General features: G+C 41.2%; 2 protein-coding genes across 5 annotated transcripts; both read left to right on the top strand.

Moving 5' to 3' along the window:
* The first annotated feature begins 569 nt into the window (after positions 1-569).
* atf4a (activating transcription factor 4a) lies at positions 570-5,339 on the top strand. 2 transcript variants are annotated; one of them, XM_056372344.1, is made up of 4 exons: positions 570-733; positions 1,774-1,953; positions 2,200-2,517; positions 3,488-5,339. In XM_056372344.1, exons 2-4 carry the CDS (start codon positions 1,905-1,907, stop codon positions 4,504-4,506), a joined length of 1,386 nt encoding a protein of 461 aa, XP_056228319.1. In that variant the 5' UTR covers positions 570-733; positions 1,774-1,904; the 3' UTR covers positions 4,507-5,339. The 2 variants fall into 2 exon arrangements, with proteins under 2 accessions (XP_056228319.1, XP_056228318.1); XM_056372343.1 differs by having other exon boundaries at positions 3,485-5,339.
* Positions 5,340-13,437: 8,098 nt separating this feature from the next.
* Positions 13,438-18,257, top strand: LOC130166997 (uncharacterized). Of its 3 annotated transcripts, none has more exons than XM_056372889.1 (3): positions 13,438-13,887; positions 15,341-15,605; positions 16,394-18,257. In XM_056372889.1, exons 1-3 carry the CDS (start codon positions 13,787-13,789, stop codon positions 17,063-17,065), a joined length of 1,038 nt encoding a protein of 345 aa, XP_056228864.1. In that variant the 5' UTR covers positions 13,438-13,786; the 3' UTR covers positions 17,066-18,257. The 3 variants fall into 3 exon arrangements, with proteins under 3 accessions (XP_056228864.1, XP_056228865.1, XP_056228866.1); XM_056372890.1 differs by having other exon boundaries at positions 13,438-13,948; XM_056372891.1 differs by lacking the exon at positions 13,438-13,887 and adding an exon at positions 13,975-14,072.
* The last annotated feature ends 29 nt before the right edge of the window (positions 18,258-18,286 follow it).

Genomic DNA, 18,286 nt, shown 5'->3' with positions numbered 1-18,286 from the left:
TTACATTTTGATAAACAATTGTAAAAAAAAAAAAAAAAAAAAAAAAAAAATCACTAGAATTAGGGTCAGGATGCAGGATAAGGTCGGCCTAAAAGTCAACACGGATTAAAATAATTGTTTTGTTTTCTTTAAGTAAGTGAGTTATGTATTACGTAATATATGTTTGAAGTTGGTATTTGCCTTCAACAGGCGCGTAAAAGACCCACAATAGTGTTCCCTTACTCAATGTTTACATTTTGCATTTGACCTATATTTGACGTAGGGAGGAAGTCGTGCTTAAGGCTCCATATGGATCTATCTTGTCAACTGTCGGGTGTAGATATGCATCTAGCCAATCAAAAACAAGACTCGAGCGGAGTAATCGCAGCGGTATGCGCGTTTGGCTACTACTACTACTACTGCTCGGCTGAAATGGGCGTTCATTATTGTTTGGAAATTCATTCTTTGAAACGGAAACTCCTCTCACTCGCGCTGCTACTTACACCGCAAGGAAACGCCCCCGTGGAGTGACACAGCGGAGGGATACACTCGGTGGTTCTTCGGCTCTGTATAAACCAGTGTGACTCCCTCCGCTCGTTCTTCGTTTCCACAACAGATCAAGTGACTATCAGCTCTCAGTAGTAGCTATCACGCGCTAAAATGGCATTGTGAAGGCGTGCGGCGGCTATCCTTGCAGTGGCAACAACCTGGCAGTGCAACGGCTAAGTGCACTGGCTATTTCTGGCAAAATGGCGTAAGTATTTTTTCCGATATTTTCCATACCCGTTCATGTCTGGTTTCTGTCGGCGTAAATATAAGCTCGACCGGCTAGTCTTGATGAAGTTAACATACCTGTTGAGTAACGGTTAGGCGCGCTCAAAATGGTTTATTCTTGAAAACAATGGGCGAATCTATAAGTCGATCCCGAGATGAGGGTTTACAGTTGGTGTGTCAGTGTCGAATTACAGTGTCAGCTGAGGTAGTCCCAGCCGGCCAACAGCCTGTGTTGTGAGCCGTTTTTGTTTTTAAATCATCGAGGCCTATCAACGGCTGTTACAGTTGTGAGAGAAACGTTTTGTAGGCAGCTCGGTTAAAGTTAACGTGTATTTCACAACAACAGTCAGGCTGTTAAATGTCTTTCAACATTGGTTGTGTTTGTGTATATTAAACTCTTGACAACGTGGCGTGTCCAAAATGGCGCGCACCGTCCTTCCCACTCAGCCCTGGGACAGATGGCTCTGTTGTGAAAATGGCGGTTGCCCTCCCACATCTCCTCTGAGGAGGGCGGAGTTACGAACCAAAGCATGACCAAATTAGGAAATGTTATCCCCCGGTGGAGGGCGGGTGTTAACCATCAACGGCGCTGTGACACTTCAGTGGAACGGATTAGCCAAAATTAGCCTCCCCTCCCCCATATGAGAGGAGTAGAAAGTCTTCACAGCGCAAGCGCACACCAACAAGAAAGTTGTACTGTTTGCATGAGGGTTGTTATAATCTGGAATTGTGTTGTTGTTTCAAGAAATGTGTATATACACTATGGGGATCTTTCATGCACACATAAGGTTGACCCACTCAGTGTTGTGAACCACGTGGCATAATAGTACTTTGGTCCCAGCTCTTTATTTGTGATTAAAGCTTGTTTGTTGTGGTGTTTTCCTTTTTAGCTGTGGACATTCAGCTCCCAAAATGTTTCCACCAATATTTAACCTCTTAATAAAGTAACACTCAAACTGAGTTGATTCCTCATTCTCTCCCCATGACATTGTTTGCATGTCTGTTATCTCCTTCATCCAGGTCTCTCTCGGCAACCACCCTCAGCTTTGCTGCCGTCGACAGCAGTACCGAACCCCTCGACTTGCTAACGTCATCGGACTCGCCTTTGTTTTTATTCACCCGTTCACGGCTACCACTGACCAGCAGCAGCCATGACACTTTCCCAGCTGGCCTTGGGGGACGTGGAGGCCCTGTACTTAGGTTGGTGTTGTGATGACAGATGTTTCCAAAGCACTACCACAAATATTAGTCAATACAGGGAATGCACAGTATGAATAAACAACTGCAAAGTTTGGCTTCATGGACTTTAAGTATGGCTTTAGATGCCTATACTTAGCAGGGATGTGATCTGAAAAACGCTTTTGGTTAATCAGTCTTGCATAAATAGAATAATTGTGTATTTTGTGCATAAAGTTAGATACTTATTGAGGAAGTCCTTGTCCACAGGGCCCTCGTTTCTGATGGCTGACCCCATGGGGCCCCTTCTGGACCAAGATGAAGAAGAAGCTCTTTCTCCCTCCTCCTCTCTAGAGGGGAAGGCGCCAGCTTCGCCCCCCCTCTCTTTATCTTCCTACGTATCCTCCCTGTCTCCCTTTCAGACCTTGTCATCCTCCCCACTCTCTTCTGCTTCCCCACCTCCCTCTCCTCCTCCCACACATCCCTCCTTGTTTCTGGGAACCAAGGCTGGAGCGGACTCGCTGTCCCTCCCCTGGCTGGGTGCCAGCGATTTGCTCCATGCCCACATTGGAGCAGATGATGGCAAAGGTGAGAGTGACTTTAAATTTTAATTTCTCACATATATGAAGAAGATAATTCTTAACAAATGTCTCAAAAAGGAACAAAAGATTGGAAGCACAGTTGAGTTGAATTAAAAAATCTATGAAAAGATGAAGAAGGGAAATTGGTGACTGAAAGAAAAGTGACTAACTAAAATAGCAGGTGAAGTAAGAAGCACATTCTTGGCATCAATCAGTTGTTCAATGAAAGAAATTGAGGGCTAGAAATGTTTCCACAGTTAGAGGTGATTGTTGGAGGGAATGTTAACTGCTCTAAGGCTCCCAGTAAATGTTTCATATGGGCGGTTTTGTGTCAGTAAAGCATTTACGGCTGCCCTGCAGGCAGCGTGTCCTAGATGCTACAATTCTGTGGTACTGGGTCACAACACAATTCCACATTACATTTCTACAGTAAAAATGGAAGTTGCCCAAAACATTTAGGACTAAAGTGTTAGTGAACATGCAAACCAAAATGTGCAAAGTCTTTGTTAAGACACTCTACACACATCCAGCACCAAAATTAAACACGTGAGTCAGTAAGTGGTAGGTGTGGTGGCCAGTGATGAACATTTATTGGTTTGCAGCCCAGGTGTGGCTCTAAGTGTGTATTTGAGCATTTTTTCACAATGACTATCCTCATTCATGTGTATAGAATTCATTGCAGGTCTTGGCATCAGTTGAAAGAATCAAGTTCCTCCCTTACTGAATGTATTATCAAGTGTTTATGCGTCACAAACCTTACTAATACAGGGTAGGATTTGGAAAGATTAAGTTGTGCTTGGGGTCATTATTCAATAAATATTATAAAGACACTGAGTATGATGTTAAAAACATGTTTTTGTATTTACTGGCAATCTGATTACCATAAAGCACCTGAAGTTATTGTTTGTATTTGTATCCCAGTTGCTATTTCATTGTGATGTTGATGAAATATTAATAAGTAAATCCTTTGTCAGCAGGTGATGCCTTCACAGGCATGGATTGGATGTCAGAGAAAATTGACCTGAGTGAATTTGACTTGGATTCCCTCATTGGCTCCTGCTCATCTGAAGATTCTCCCAGCTCCCCCGAGGATCTCCTGGCCTCGCTCGACTCCCACATGGATCTGGATCTAGAGTCCTTCGACACAACCATCCCCACCTCACCTGACAGCCTGGAGCTGGGCCTGTCACTGGCCGGTATCCCCTCCCTCCCTCTGGATCTCCCTCCTCCTGGGACAGCTGAGGCCAAGAAGACAGAGATGGTTCCTGATCAGGAGGTTGATATGAAGTCTGAGCCTCCCTCCCCAGCTCCCGCTCTGTCTCCCCCCTCTCCTCAAGCCTACACATTGGAGCTAGGAAGTGAAGTGGATGTGCTGGATGCAGAGAAAACGGCTGCATCTCTCACCAACACCACCACCACCATCATCCCAGAACCCAGTGGAAACATTCAGACAACTACCCCCATCGTGCTGTCCATTCCCACATCTCACATTGTAGTGGTGCTCGCCAACAAAGACGAGCCTTCCCTCGTATCTCTTGCGGACCCGTCCATTAAAACCTCTCCTCGATCAAGCGACTGCGAAGACGACTCTGGAATCGAGTCAGTTGCTGGCTCACCAGCTCGCCTCCCATCTCCTCCTCCCACCCCCTCCCATACAGCTGGTTCCTCCAGGACCAAACCCTACTCCAAGCCGGAGCCCTCTACCGCTTCCTCCCCCTCGGCCAAGGTCCCCAGGGTCAAATCGGTGTCTGGTGCTCCTAAAGTGGTGGAGAAGAAACTGAAGAAGATGGAGCAGAACAAGACGGCAGCCACTCGCTACCGACAGAAGAAGAGGGTCGAGCAGGAGCTGCTGAACTCAGAGTGCGAAGAGCTGGAGAAGAAGAACAATGAGTTGGCAGAGAAGGCAGAGTCCATCAGCCGAGAGATCCAGTATCTCAAGGACCTGATGGAGGAAGTTCGTAAGCACCGCCGCGGCAAGACCAGCTCGGTGGCTTAAACACCAGGATGCTTATGTGGTACAGTCTCGCTGTTGCAGAGTAGTGATGGGGTTGTGTTTCTTGCTCCAGTGCTCACATGCTATCGCAAAGAAATGTGTTCTAGTGTTAGAATTGTATGTTTTAAGAGATTATTAGGCAAATGGCATGTGAGGGTGGATGTATGAAACGCAGCATTGAACAGAGAGAAGGGAATAGCTGAAGGAAAAGTGAAGAGCCTCTGAAAGTTGAGATTATTAGTTTAGAGCAGGGGGCTGGGAGGTAGTCAGGTGAAGCATCTGTACATGCTTGTCTCTCAGTCCCCTGTTAGATCCCCATGTGTACTCCCTGCCTCACTAGCAGTACTTGTACAGGCAGGGTGTATATTTGTCTTTGTAGATTAGGCATGCAAAACACAAGTCACCATAGCTCCCGGTAGTGTTGTAGACTTTCAAACCCATTGACGAGAGATTTCCCTCACACTCCCAGCATCAGACAATAGCTCGATCCCAGCCCAGCTTCAAGAAAATAACTCCTGTATCAGTAAAGTGAGAAACCACTTCAACCTTGTTACCCACCCACTCCTTTTTAATCCAGTCTCACCCCATTTTGATCTTCCTCTTAACAGCTTCAAGTCCAGAAAGGGGCCTCATGAATTCTTGATGTAACACTGTTTTCTTTTTTTTTTTTTAATGTGTATATAGTTTTCTTCTCCTTTGCTTGCCGATCGTGGCTTTTGTTATTTAATGCTGGATAAAACTTGATAATGTCTCAAGTAGCTCAGTCTCTTAGCGCAGGTGTTTGGCTTGTAAAAATGCATTGCTCTTTTTTCTAATAAATATCTATCAGTACCCAAGTGATATGTGTAATGTTCTTTTTCCAACGACAATAGTTTTCTTTAAGTAGCAGAAAAGTAATGATTAGTGCTTAAACTTTTTTTTTTTTTTTTTTAATCTGTTAATGTGCTGACAGTACTTTAGACCTTCTACCCTGATAGTTTGACATGCTGCTGTAAGAAAAGCACAGGTGTAAATCAAATTCATGATGGTTGAATTCCATTTAGTTGCTTTGAAATGTCTTTTGAGAATATTGAAAAATGTATCCCAAATGACGTCTTTAAAACTGTCCAAAATCCAACTACACTCAGGTTACATTGATGTAAAACAGAAACACTGCAAATCTTCATGGGGGAAACAGGAATTTGTGTCATTTCTGCCTGGGGAAAAAAAACAAGATTAATTTTCTGTCTATTAACTAATTGTCTCAGCAAAAGCAAAGTCTCATCACCGTCACTAATATTTTCAGGTTTTGAAAACCACCAGCCATCACTTTTTAAATAAATAGGGTTCCTAGGTTTGGGTGAAGTAAATCTACAGGGTAGCACTGCCACCAACATTCAAAATGCTCACGTAGCCTAATTTATTATCAATACAAACATCAGTAAAAAAGGAAAGAAAGTGGTGTATCATGTTGCAATAGTTTCACAGTGCTCAGCAGAGTTGTATGAGTCACTCAGCTCCTGTCTCTTAGCTTTGTTTGATGTGTCATAGAAATTAAACACACAAGTTAAGCTGGTCTGTCAGTCACAGGGAAAGGGTGTGATCAGAAACCTGATAGTTGAGAAATGTTTCAAAAACACCTACAAACATATTTGGAGTGATTTATACTTGTATCTTATTTATTTCCAAATGCTCTAAGCAGGTGTATAAATCCACACACTGTCACTGACAGAGTTTACGTTGATGTGCTCAGCATTTCCCCAGACTTAACCTGCCAAACGAGTTCAAACTGGTCCACGCTCAGCTGCAAGAAGCTGGTGGGAGGTCGCTTGTTACCACCTGGAGCAAAAACTACAGCTCTCTGTCAGGAAGTGAGAGACGAGGGGGAAGAAAGCAAGAAAACAGCTGGGCAAATGTTTTATGAGAAGGTCATTGCAATTGTGAAACCAGACTCCAGTCTCGGGCCTGTGACAGACAGAGAGGGTGGAGGGACGGGAAGTTTTAGCGACAGATGTCTGTACGGTTTGGTCTGAGGCTCGAGTGCCACACGTGTTAACATCAACTGCCCTGTGTGTGTGACACATATTTTGGACATCAGAGCAGTTGATTGCCTCTACAACTGGTTTGAAAACTGGTTCATGAGGCATGACTGAACATAGTTTCTGTCTAAACTGTGAGGACACTCAGGCGAGTATTGGTTAATAGGATTAAAATGATGCCTGCTGGGATTGATGGGGTGGTGGGTGTGTGTTGTTCGGAGGCAGCTCAATATGATGACTAGTGTCAAGCAGCTGTGTAAATTTAGTCCTGGCAGTAAAACCACTTAAACACACACACACACACACGCACACATACCGACAAACACCCCTCCCTGACAGTTTCCTCAGTAGTGAGGCCTTGCCCTCCTGAGAAGACAGATAAGAAGAGCAGCCTGAGCTGTAGACTTAAAGGCAGATGATAAAGGCTTTTTCATTATGACTTTTATAATGGTTGCTGCAAATTAATTGCTTGGAAAATTCATTGTTATATTGAAAGTAATTGTCGATTATTAATAGCGTGCACGTAATTTCTGCTCTCTTTAATTATATATTCAAAATTTCTTCAGAATTTTCTCGTTACAGATGTACGATGCTATTTTTGATTTTTTGGTTATTTTATTTCTTAGATACGTGTCTGGACAAAAAGGGTAGATATATGAGATATGTGTTAAAGTGCCACACACTTCTCAGTGTTGAAACCTGCATTTTCACTTTGCATGAAAAGCTCAGGTGTCACTCGGCTTTATTTCATCTAAATGACTCAGGAAGACTGTGTCCCAAATCCATATTACATAGTGTGAGCTACAAACAATATACTGTTTTAGCAGGGAGTTCTTTTCAATGTGCCTTCCAATTAAATTTTACATGTCTTTCTTTGAATTTAATACTATTTTTTTGTTTTCATAAAGTACATTTAGTTTTAGTTTTTTCTAGCCTCTCAAAAATCAAGGTTTTGACTGTTTTGAATCAACCTTTCTGTTAGCTTTCGACTGTGGACACCCTGCGACTACTTCCTCAAAACCTGCACAGCATTAGTTTGTAGTATGCATTTGGATTTATGAATAAGTACTGGTGCACATACTGTTAGTATGAAGAACAACAAAGCTAAACTGGTTGCAGCCATAAATAATGTGACTGATTACACCACTTGCCATGACATGTCATAATGTCTGTGCAAAATTTCAGCTCTGTGCTTTAATTACAACCTGTGAAAAGTGAGTGTTTCTCTTTGGTAGTAAAAAACGAAGGTAAGCATTTTCCTTGACTGTGTATGGATTTCTGAGACTTGATATCACCTGTGGCCATGGTTACAGCTTAAATTGTCTTTTCCACTTCCTCTGCTCAGCTAATATTTTAAATATTATGACATTATTGACCCTGGTGTGTGTGATGTGCAGTATATGTGCAGTGGGGTCTGAGGAGCCCCAGACGTCCTTGAGGATGTTCCGGGGGGGGGGGGTCCCCAGCAAAAATGGGATTCATTTATTTTCACTATAATTCCACTCATTCGTAATTCAATAATAGAATATAGGACTATTTTCGTCATGGGTTTCATGGGGGGGGACACACACCACTGGTCTAGGAGTAGGGAGAACATATTTTAAAAATATGTTTGATCGCCACGTGAGATATGACCTCAAGAGTCCAGGTTAGTGCTGAGGTTTACACGCATGTGGAGTCCGGTTTCTGCAAGCGACACCTCGAACATGTTATACACACACACACACACACACACACACACAGGTTGTTACGGAGGCTGAGAAATCTGTTTAAAAGCACTGACAACTTTTAAAAAAAAAAATTTTGACAGGCGAGATTCTCTCTCACATGAGTGAATTATGGGTGTGGTGGCTCCGAGCGAAGCAGCACAGATTATTCTTGTCACATTCTTCCGTGCTCCATAGTAATCAGGATCACGGCAGTTTCATTTACTTCATTTATTCACAGCACAGTGGTGGTGAGTCATTTTGTCCCAATTAGACAAAGACAGTGTAAGACCAGAATCTGTGCATGTTCGTGTGCAGTCATGTGTCTCACTCCATGAGGGTTTTCATGACTGAGTTGGTCTGAACTAAAGCCTTGTTTTACGCACAGCACACAACAGGCTGCTTTGTGGCTGTGAAACTTAAAAGAGGAGGTCTGTGTGCTTAGGAATGCCGGAGGGGTAACACTCTTGACACTCACACCACCATGCCTGATTTTGGGTGTTGCACTCATATTTTGAAAAGAGCAAATCACTTTATTTTCAATTGAACCAGATGACTTTGTGTACTAAGCTGTTAACTAGACGTACCTTCAGACCAGCAGCCAAGTGTAGACTGTATGGTTTCCTCTAATTTCGTTTCCTGTTCTGTAAAATCACATCTGTGCGGACGACTGCCTGGAGCCAGTCCAGTAAAACCGGTTTGACAAGGCTACGAATTGACTTGTATCCTTGTACAGTCTGCAGGTCAGTGCTCCTGAGACAGTCCTCAACTCTATTTCACACGGTACATTATAAGACTTGATGGCATTTGGCTCACCAAAGCGATGAAACCTAGTAAGGCTGTAAGGCTATTCATAGTTTGTCTACTGTAAGTCAGTAATAGCCAAGCAATCTGACACGTTCAGATATTCTGACCTCAGCCTGTTGCTAGTCTATCTCTGGCTGATATTATATAACACAACTATAACACATATACATCACGTGATGTGCATTCTTGTATAAATTAGACCTGCGGACACTGTCACATTGATGTGATACATTATGGTCAAAAGTTGCAGTTGTTCAAGTGTGTAAATGATTTTTAATTTGAATGTAAAGTCAAGCATAAAGAGCTGGACTGTGGGATTTATTATTGCGTGCAAATGGCTACCGCACGTGTTGACACACCCACGCTGCAAAGCAACAAAGTGTGCAGAGCTGCTGATTCCACGTTTCGTGTTGATGACAACCTTGACATTAAAACAACAAGGAAACACGCCACAGTCCCGGACATTGTAACAAAACAACACAGAAACACATTAAAATACACGTTCTTGATTGTTTTAAAAGCACTTCAGACTGATTTTGTCCAGGATGTCACCTTCCTACAGATCAGTTGTTTCGGGAATACACACCGTTGCAGTTTACAGTAAATGGATTTGTGTTTGGGGGTGAAGACATTTCACAAAAAGCTTAAAGTGAAAAAAAAACTGCTGAACCTCATAATTTTTTGCCTTTAACTTATGAACCATTGTCTGTATGGTTTTGATGCTACAGGTGATTAAACATTTTAGCCAATAACATTGTGAACAGTATGGCAAAGATAAATATAGTAGGTAATAGATTAAAAAAAAAAGATTTTAGTTATGTACACTGAAAAAAAGTGCTGGGTTGTGTCTGTAAACACAGAGTTGGGATGATTATACTGAGTCGTAATTCTGTTATTTCACTAACATTAGCTGCTAATGTTTGTGTCAGTTACACCGCAACACTGGCATCATTTTTCTGATGAGATGACGACGTGCCAGGCCGTCTTCGTTATTTCAGGCCACACGGTTGAAACCGACCCTTCTGTAAGTGGCTGTAGATGTTTGCTTCAAGGCTTTTCTTCGTGTTACACCAAGCGCTGTGTCCCCGCCTGGGAGTTTCTCCAACAGTTGTATTCATGCATAATAACAAGCAAATGAGTAAAATGGCATTACAGTGGCATCTTTTCTGTATATGTGTGTGCCTCTATGATTATGGGAAATTAGTACACAACAATATCAATCATTATAAAATACCTTATAGTAACCCAGTATTTTTCAGTGTAAGTTAAAAGGAATACAATATAAGAAACACTGTATATAAAAAAACTCAAATAAAACAGCTCATCTCTTCAATAAGATTATGTTTTCAGAAGATATTTAAAGGATACTGCTGACTTTGAACATTACAGCAGCTGCTACTTGAATGTGTGATTCTGAAATGTTTGATTGTACAACCAGGAACTGAAGCAGAAGATTTATATGCATAAACCTAATTAGGCTACACTGAACATAAAAGTTTGGATTAGCGCCTCTGTTTTTACTGTAAGATCAACACCAAGAATATTACTCATCTGGTGTTGAGTGGGTCTTAGACTTTTGTGAGCATTCAAGTAATGATTCAGAAGCTTTCCCACTCATGACATCATTTCTCTCTGCAGCAAATGACTGGGTCTGAATGAATATTGTATAAAAAAAAACATGGTAGTCCGTCAGACTAGTTTAAGATTAGCAGATTTGTTTCCTTTGGGGGAAATTGGTGACAGCAAAACTAATGGAAATCAAAAAGAAAATGAGTTGATATAGAAACGATGTATGCGGCAGCTCTGTCAGGCTCTGTTTGCTGACTGTGTCGGAGAAAAGGTGAAGGATGGGTTACAGGAGCTGAACTCTTTATGACACATATGCTGCCTTTTGTTAACATAACCCAGTGGAGTAAACTCATAAACGACATGTGGTTAAAGCATTAAACATATGTGGGTTTTGAGGTTAGTTATTTACAGTCAAACTAAACGAAAGGAAAAGCCCAGTCCCTTAAGATTATTTCTTTAATCCTTTCATGAACCAAGAAGCAGCTTGGGGTCTGTCTGTGGCCAGTTTTGGTTTCATCCACATCTAAGAACCTGATTCTTCCTACAGTCAGAATTTGTGTGTCAGTTTGTCATCGTTTACACGTCTTGGCTGAATTATTCCTCAGAGGTTTGTTACATCACATCCTGCATTAGTAAATGCTTTTATCACCAGTGTGTTTCTCTTCACACTTCTGTCTGGCACCAGTAAATGACACTAAATTTGGAAAACCTGAGGCAAGACTCATTTTCCCGACTGAATACACGTGTGGGTGGAGTATTTTTTTGTTTCACTGTCTTTTTTGGACATTCATTTTTATTAATTTACATAAGCTACGTCATCTCAAGTAGATTTTTACACCAGAAACACTACCTGTGCTTCGTTAAAACTGTATAAGATCACTTCCATGCCATCTAAGGAAAGATATTTTGGTATTTTTGGTACTCCACTCCTGAATTTCACCCAGTCTGACCCTCTGGCCCTGAGTGAATCATCGTGCTGGTCTTCAGCTGATATCCTCCACAGAGGATCTTTGAGCAGCTGAGCTCATTACTGAGGTCACGGGCTGCAGATTAGGAAGACAGATTTACTCCCAGAAAGTGGGACGACACATTTTCTTTCACTGAACCTCACTGTCTTTCATGTGAGACCACATACAAACCAAAGTGAAATGAATATCTAATTTTTGCCAGGTTACTGTAAATCATTTGACTAAAGAAAAGATCTATATTTTGCAGTGATGTTCCTTCTCTCTTTCTCTTAGTTCCTCAATGAGCCAATGACATTAATGAAGATTAGGTTTACGAAGGCAGTGAAAGCTTTTGGCAGCTTGGCGTACATAGTAGTAGTAGTGTGTGTCAGCTTATATGTCTATTTTTGTGGGGACCAATGCAAGTTATTTTAGAAAGTGAGGACATTTTGTCTGGTCCTCATTTCCTCAAAGTGCTGTTGACGGTTACTACTTGGTTTGAATGTTAAAGTTAGAATTATGGATAAGTTCAGGTTAAGTGTTGAGTTAGACGGTAGTTATAATGAATGGTTAAAGATAACATTAATGAGGGTCCTCACAAGTACAAAAGTTCAGATGTATGTGTGTTTGTTTCGAGTCATTTCAAGCGATAGTAAGTGGAGAAAAGGGTGGAGATAGAGGAGAAATTGTCTGGGGGTTTTTATATAGACATTCTGCTGAAAGAGGAAGTAGCTCCTCTTCTGAGAACAAGCCAAAGATAAGAGGAATTCACACTGCTGACACAGAAAGTCTGATTACTTTGCGTAGATGAAAGATGTGTTCAACAGATATTTATGAGTCAAAAGGTTTTATTTTATCGATGGTGGTTAATTTGTGTCTGAACTTTTTCTTTTTCTACCAGTGAATGATTCACTGCACTTTTGTCTGCAGCTCAAGGGCGCCCTCTGATGTCACTTCTTAAAACTGCAAAACTGCACAGATTTTGTAATTATTATATGTATATATATATATATATGTCACATTAAGAGTTTGTGGACCCAAAGCCAGAAAAACTGTTGAAAGTTATTGTTATTGACATTTCTTATTGAAGGGTGAAAATGTTGCCTGTGAAGATGTCAGAACCTTTTATCAGAATGTTATTGCACCTGTGTCAGCAGGTCAGGCGTCCTGACACAGGTCAAAATAACCCTGCAATAAGTGACGAGTCCTGTCAGGTCTTATTGATTTGTTGTGTTTTTCAAAGCATTCACACTGATATCCTTGGTCAGGGGTTTCCATTAATTCTCTCATGGTTTTAGAAAAATATTTTGACCACCAAAATACCTGTTTTGTTTTTAAGTAATGTTATTGTCATGTGATTACCACTGCAGTGCAGATTTTTCAATCAAATTTCACTTCAGTACAAACACTATCATTGTCACACAATGAAAGTGTAACTTTGACAAAAATGTAATAGACACAAATGTCACTGCTACTGAAGGGGACGCAATGGATATCCACTGTAATATAATTTTTTTATGGTATCATATTTTAGTTGCTAAATTACAAAAAATGCAGTGACTCACTTCATTATTCACTTGCATTGATTGAAATCCATTGTGTTTTATAGTCTGAGATGGTGAATCATGTCTTGTCACGTTTGCAGGCTCCTTACCACTACTCAAACAAAAAGCTGCACAGCAGTCTCAGTATGAATCATGTGTTATTATTGAACTCAGTGCATGGATCAAAATATAGAGACAGATTTAGACAAATGTATTTAATGGACCCTGGGGCATACAAGTTCTATGATCCCCAATACCTGTTACTGTAGGTCTGTGTATCAATTAATGTTTTCTTTTTTTTTTTTCTATCTTTTGTATTATGTTTAGACTATATAGGCTATTCTAGGCTATCAAGTTAGAGATAATTAGGTAAATGATCTTAGCTATTCGGCTTAGGAGGCCATCAAACTGTTGTTTCAATCAAACATTTATCAGCCAGAGGGCTAGTGCACCACTCTAGACTGCAGAAGAAGAAGAAGAAGAAGAAGAAGAAGAAGAAGAAGAAGAAGAAGAAGAAGAAGAAAAAAAAGAAAAAGAAAGGAGGAAGGAGGAAGTAGAAAGAAATGGAAAGTTGTCAGGCTGGATATGGGAGGCATTAGCTAACAGATAACACACCCATGACACATTCACGAGTGTTTTCTGTCAGCCCATACTTTAAAATGTGGCAGTTTGGTATCTGTCAGCAGTGACGTATGTGGCGAACCGGTAACACCGGAACCGCTGTCACTGTTTTCATTGCTGTTTGTGCTTATTACGCGAAACTTTACTACGAGCCGAGGGAAGCAGAAAACAGGTCCGTCTTCCTCCCACTTTCTACGTTACTTTATGCTGTTCACAAGGTTCATTATTAGAAGGTAGGTCAGCTCAGTATATCTGAATTCATAACATTAACTTTAGGTTAAAACAAAAACAAAAAACAACCCTGCACCCGGCAGTTTCTTGGGTGGGTTGGCTTTCGTGCCAAACTCCATTCAAAAAGTAGGTATTTTTAAGGTAGCGCCATTGTTTTCATGGTAAAACATTTGAGTTTCTTCATTAATCTGACTTTTCTCTGCGTCGTTTGAATCCACACTGTCCTTCGGGATACATAGGTTTGACTTAGTGGCTCGTATTTCACTGCAATGTCACCTTTTGATGAAGTTGGTCAACGTATGAACACAATACAACCGCATTAGCTTACTTTAATTTTTATTTTGGACTGACTTAAACAGACCATGAATTTAAGGCAAACAGCGTGTACCAAACTGTCCAACGTAGAACAGAAAAACGTAGTTAGTAACTGAGGTTAAATTTGAAGACTGCCTGAAACCGATCAGTTTAGTTATTGTGACTAAAGGAAGCTTTTACCCATTGTCACGTGCCTGAGTCAGATGTGTGATATCAACCAGTGGAGATATCAATCCTGAACTCACTCTCTAAAACACCATAATTGTCACTAAAGCTGGAATGATTAGTCAATCTACAAAGAATTTTAATCATTTAATAATTGATTTAGTCATTGTTAAGCTCTCTCAGATATGAGGAATTGATACCTTTCTTTGCCACACATGATAATAAGATGAATATGTTTGGGCTTTGGGATGTTGGTGTGTTTAAATAATTTTCTGGCATTTTATATACAAAATAAATGGTCAATAAAAAAATAATCTGCATATTAATCGATAATGAAAATAACCATTAGTAGCAGCCCTAATTTTCAATAGATGTTCTTGTGCATGTGCAAGATAAACTCTGCCTCATGTTGCACAGGTTTTGCAGAGAAGTTTGAGAATCTGCAGATTTGACAGATGAAGCTGTGGACCGTCTCAAAAGTGCAAAAGGATGCAATTTAAAATTACATCACATCTATATTTTCTGTAATACAACCAACAGTATTTTTTTTTCATTATAGAAACACTTGAAGAGAAGTGTCACATGATTTTTACTCAGTAGTTCCCTGTTTCTGTAAACATGGACGTGCAGTCCATCAGATTAAAGTTTTAATAAGAGATGAACAAGAAAGGCTTTTTTATCAAGCCTTGAAACTGAAGGTGTAGAGATTCTACTTATTGTGCTAATACAGTTGTACGTCTTATAATATTAATTAAACTTCAAATTCATAGATTACACACAAGAGGTTATTGTAAAAACATAGACTTTTAAAGCCTGAATACTAAAATCAAAACAGATATGTGTTGTTATTTCCCTAAATAATTGAACTGTTATCTTACTTCTATCTCTCATGGTCTTCTCTCCTGGCTTCACAGAATGTCTTCCACTCTTTCCCGTCACGTCATCTGGGAGTCCGAGGGGCTGGTGGCGTACCTTCACCCGCGGCCCTGGACCCCTGGCTCTGTTATCCTGGAGAGCAGCACCGCTGGCAGCCCAGGAGGAAGCATCTTCCACCTGCAGGAGCCGGAGTATTTATCCTGGCTGCTGGGGGCGAGAGCTGTCGCTGAGCTGCTGTGTGACAGGTTGGGGGTTCGGAGGTGTGCGCTGGTCAGCAGACCCCACAAAGACAAACCTGCCCAGGTGAGGGCTTCTTTGACTTGTTGACAGTGCAGTGGAATCAGAGCAACTTTTTGAAGGTTTATAATGATATTTTAGGATTAAAGCTACTTTTTGCCAGTATTGATCTATGTACATTTCTGAAGCTTAGAAGTCAAGCGTTGCCGTAGAGTTTTACCCCTGTCATTTAGAGATTTTCCCTGGTGAATCATCAATAATGTTCTCACTAGGAATTACAGCTCCCATGAATCTTAGGTAGGGGTGCCCGCTCAAAGCCTTAAGGCAGATGCAGTTGTTAAAAACATTCATCCTTGTGAGAATAAGAAATGCACATATGTACTTATGAATTGTCCTATTAATTAAAAAAAAATATATATAAAGTTTATTTAAAGGAGAATTATGTGGGAAAATGTTTTGATGCTTTGATCATTTTTATAGTTTGTTCATCATTTAAATTGTTCAACTTTCTGAGTAGTAAACTGCGAGCAAGAAAATAAAATAAAAAAAGTTTTGATATTTTACCACTTGCTAAGGTAAGTTTAATCAAGGCTTTAACAGACTAGACTTTAACAGAGTCCATTATTAATTGCTGCACTTCAGAAACACCCAGTGTAGCTGCTTTTGACAGAGCAACCACAGTGAATTTAGCTTACAGCTGAGTCCGACTCTGGAAAGCACCCATTTACTGAAACTGTACCACAGCCAAGATGGTCTTCAGCCCACAACAGTTTAAAACAGTGAATGTGAAAGCGTTGATGACTCCTGTGTTCATGTAAATATGAGTTTCAGTTGCGAAATACACATTTCCACAGATCAGTGTCCTCCCCCTTCATGGTCTGGATGCAGAGTGGCGTCCTCACCTGGCAGGAGAGGAGGAGCACAACGCCCACGACCCAGGGTACTGCACCTCCAAGACTGCCCCCCGATGGAGCGACTCTAGCCTAACTGACACCCAAACCAAGATTCGAGCCAAACTCCCGTTACCTGACGCCCCTCCCAATCTGACCTTCCTCGGGGACGATCCGACTCACCCTGGCTTGTTCTCGCGCATAGTTCGAGGGGAAGAGCAGCAGTGGCGGGTGTGGGAGGACGAGGGTCATGTGGCCTTTCTCACGCCTTTCCCCAACTCCCCTGGCTTTACTGTGCTGGTCCCTCGCCGACCTTTGACCTCTGATATATTCAGACTAGAAAAAGCGGACTACGAAGGACTGGTGCTGGCAACCAGGAAGGTGTCGCAGCTTCTTGAGGAGGGGTTGGGTGCCTGCGGGGTGGGGCTTATTTTTGAGGGTTTTGAGATTGATTATGCTCATGCCAAGCTGATACCACTATTTCAACCTTCATCATCTGGGGCAGGAGATGATGTCGCTAAACCCAGATCACCCCAGTTTTACCCCACTTACCCTGGATATGTGACCTCAGAAGACGGACCTGAGGCCAGCCTGGAAAGTCTGAAGGAGATTCTCACCAAAATCACTCGGATTTAAAACTAATAACCAAAGTTTGATTCCTACTTGTGTGCCTGTGTGAATCATGAAAGGAATTCCTCTGTGCTTAAGTTGAGCGAGAATAACAAAAACACAACTTAAAATGTGGCGGTCATTTTACGACGGGATCACGCGACGCAGTCATTGCTACATTATTGACGAGCGTCACAGCTGGTGTAATCAATCACAAGATGGTCTGTAGTTTTACCTCATGTCTTAGAGTGGACGGGAATGATTTAAACTGGGATACAGTGATCCGTGACTTAAATGAATGTGAGCCAGGAGCGTAAACTGGATGGCAAATGGGTTGTTCCCTAATTCCAACCTCTCTATTTCCAACCCCCCTTGCTCGGACCACACCCGTCTACGGACTTGTCCTTCATTTTGATTCCAACTACGCACCTGTAAATTTTCATGACTGTATCTTTCACGGTTGAAACGCTATATCAGTAACATCTGTCCACAGATGGACAGATAAACACCTGCCAAAGGACTCAAAACCACCTCTGTGGTAGTTCCTACTGCAGTAGGTGTATCCAGCATTTTTGTTGCCAATACTGGCTGTACTGGATAACCTGTTTTTTTAAGTGGACGTCTTATAAGTCGTGTCTTCAGACAGTCACCGAGCACAGTGATGCTGCTTGGCAGTGTATAATCAGCCGAGTAAAACGATGCCAAGTGAAGTGATTTGTTGCCAGTCGAGTGGAACATCACATTAAGAAATCAAGCGTCTGATTAAAGAATTAAATCAAAGCGGAGGCTGCAAAACCAGCAGTGTGCTTCTATCAGTTGTGCAGGAAACTGAATACGATCTCAGTCGTAAAAAGCTGCATGTGATAAACTGATTGAACCAAAATGTAAAAGTGAAGTACAGCTGATGGTTTGTACAAATGAGAAACTCTGTCCAAAATAATACAAGATGCCATATCATCAAAAATAAGTCCTGTCAGCTCATACATATTTTGAAATGTAATTTATATGATATGAGACTCATTAGTATGTGTATTTTTAAATAGTAAGCCTTTTTTATTTTAAGTATCTGTGTAAAATTTACTTTCTGAAATCAAAATATGAAATGCAAAGACAACTCTGCACCTAAGATTCTGTCACACATGTACTGTGAGATGAACACTTGTACAATTGTACTATGTATAATGAAGTTTTTTGTTAAAATAAAGACTTTTTTATATCATTCACCATATGTTGACATTTTAATAAACC

Source organism: Seriola aureovittata, chromosome 3 (assembly GCF_021018895.1).
Source record: "Seriola aureovittata isolate HTS-2021-v1 ecotype China chromosome 3, ASM2101889v1, whole genome shotgun sequence".
NCBI classification, from domain to species: domain Eukaryota; kingdom Metazoa; phylum Chordata; class Actinopteri; order Carangiformes; family Carangidae; genus Seriola; species Seriola aureovittata.
The sequence above is the reverse complement of the archived record's forward strand: the minus strand, read 5'-3'. Positions and strand labels throughout refer to the sequence as shown.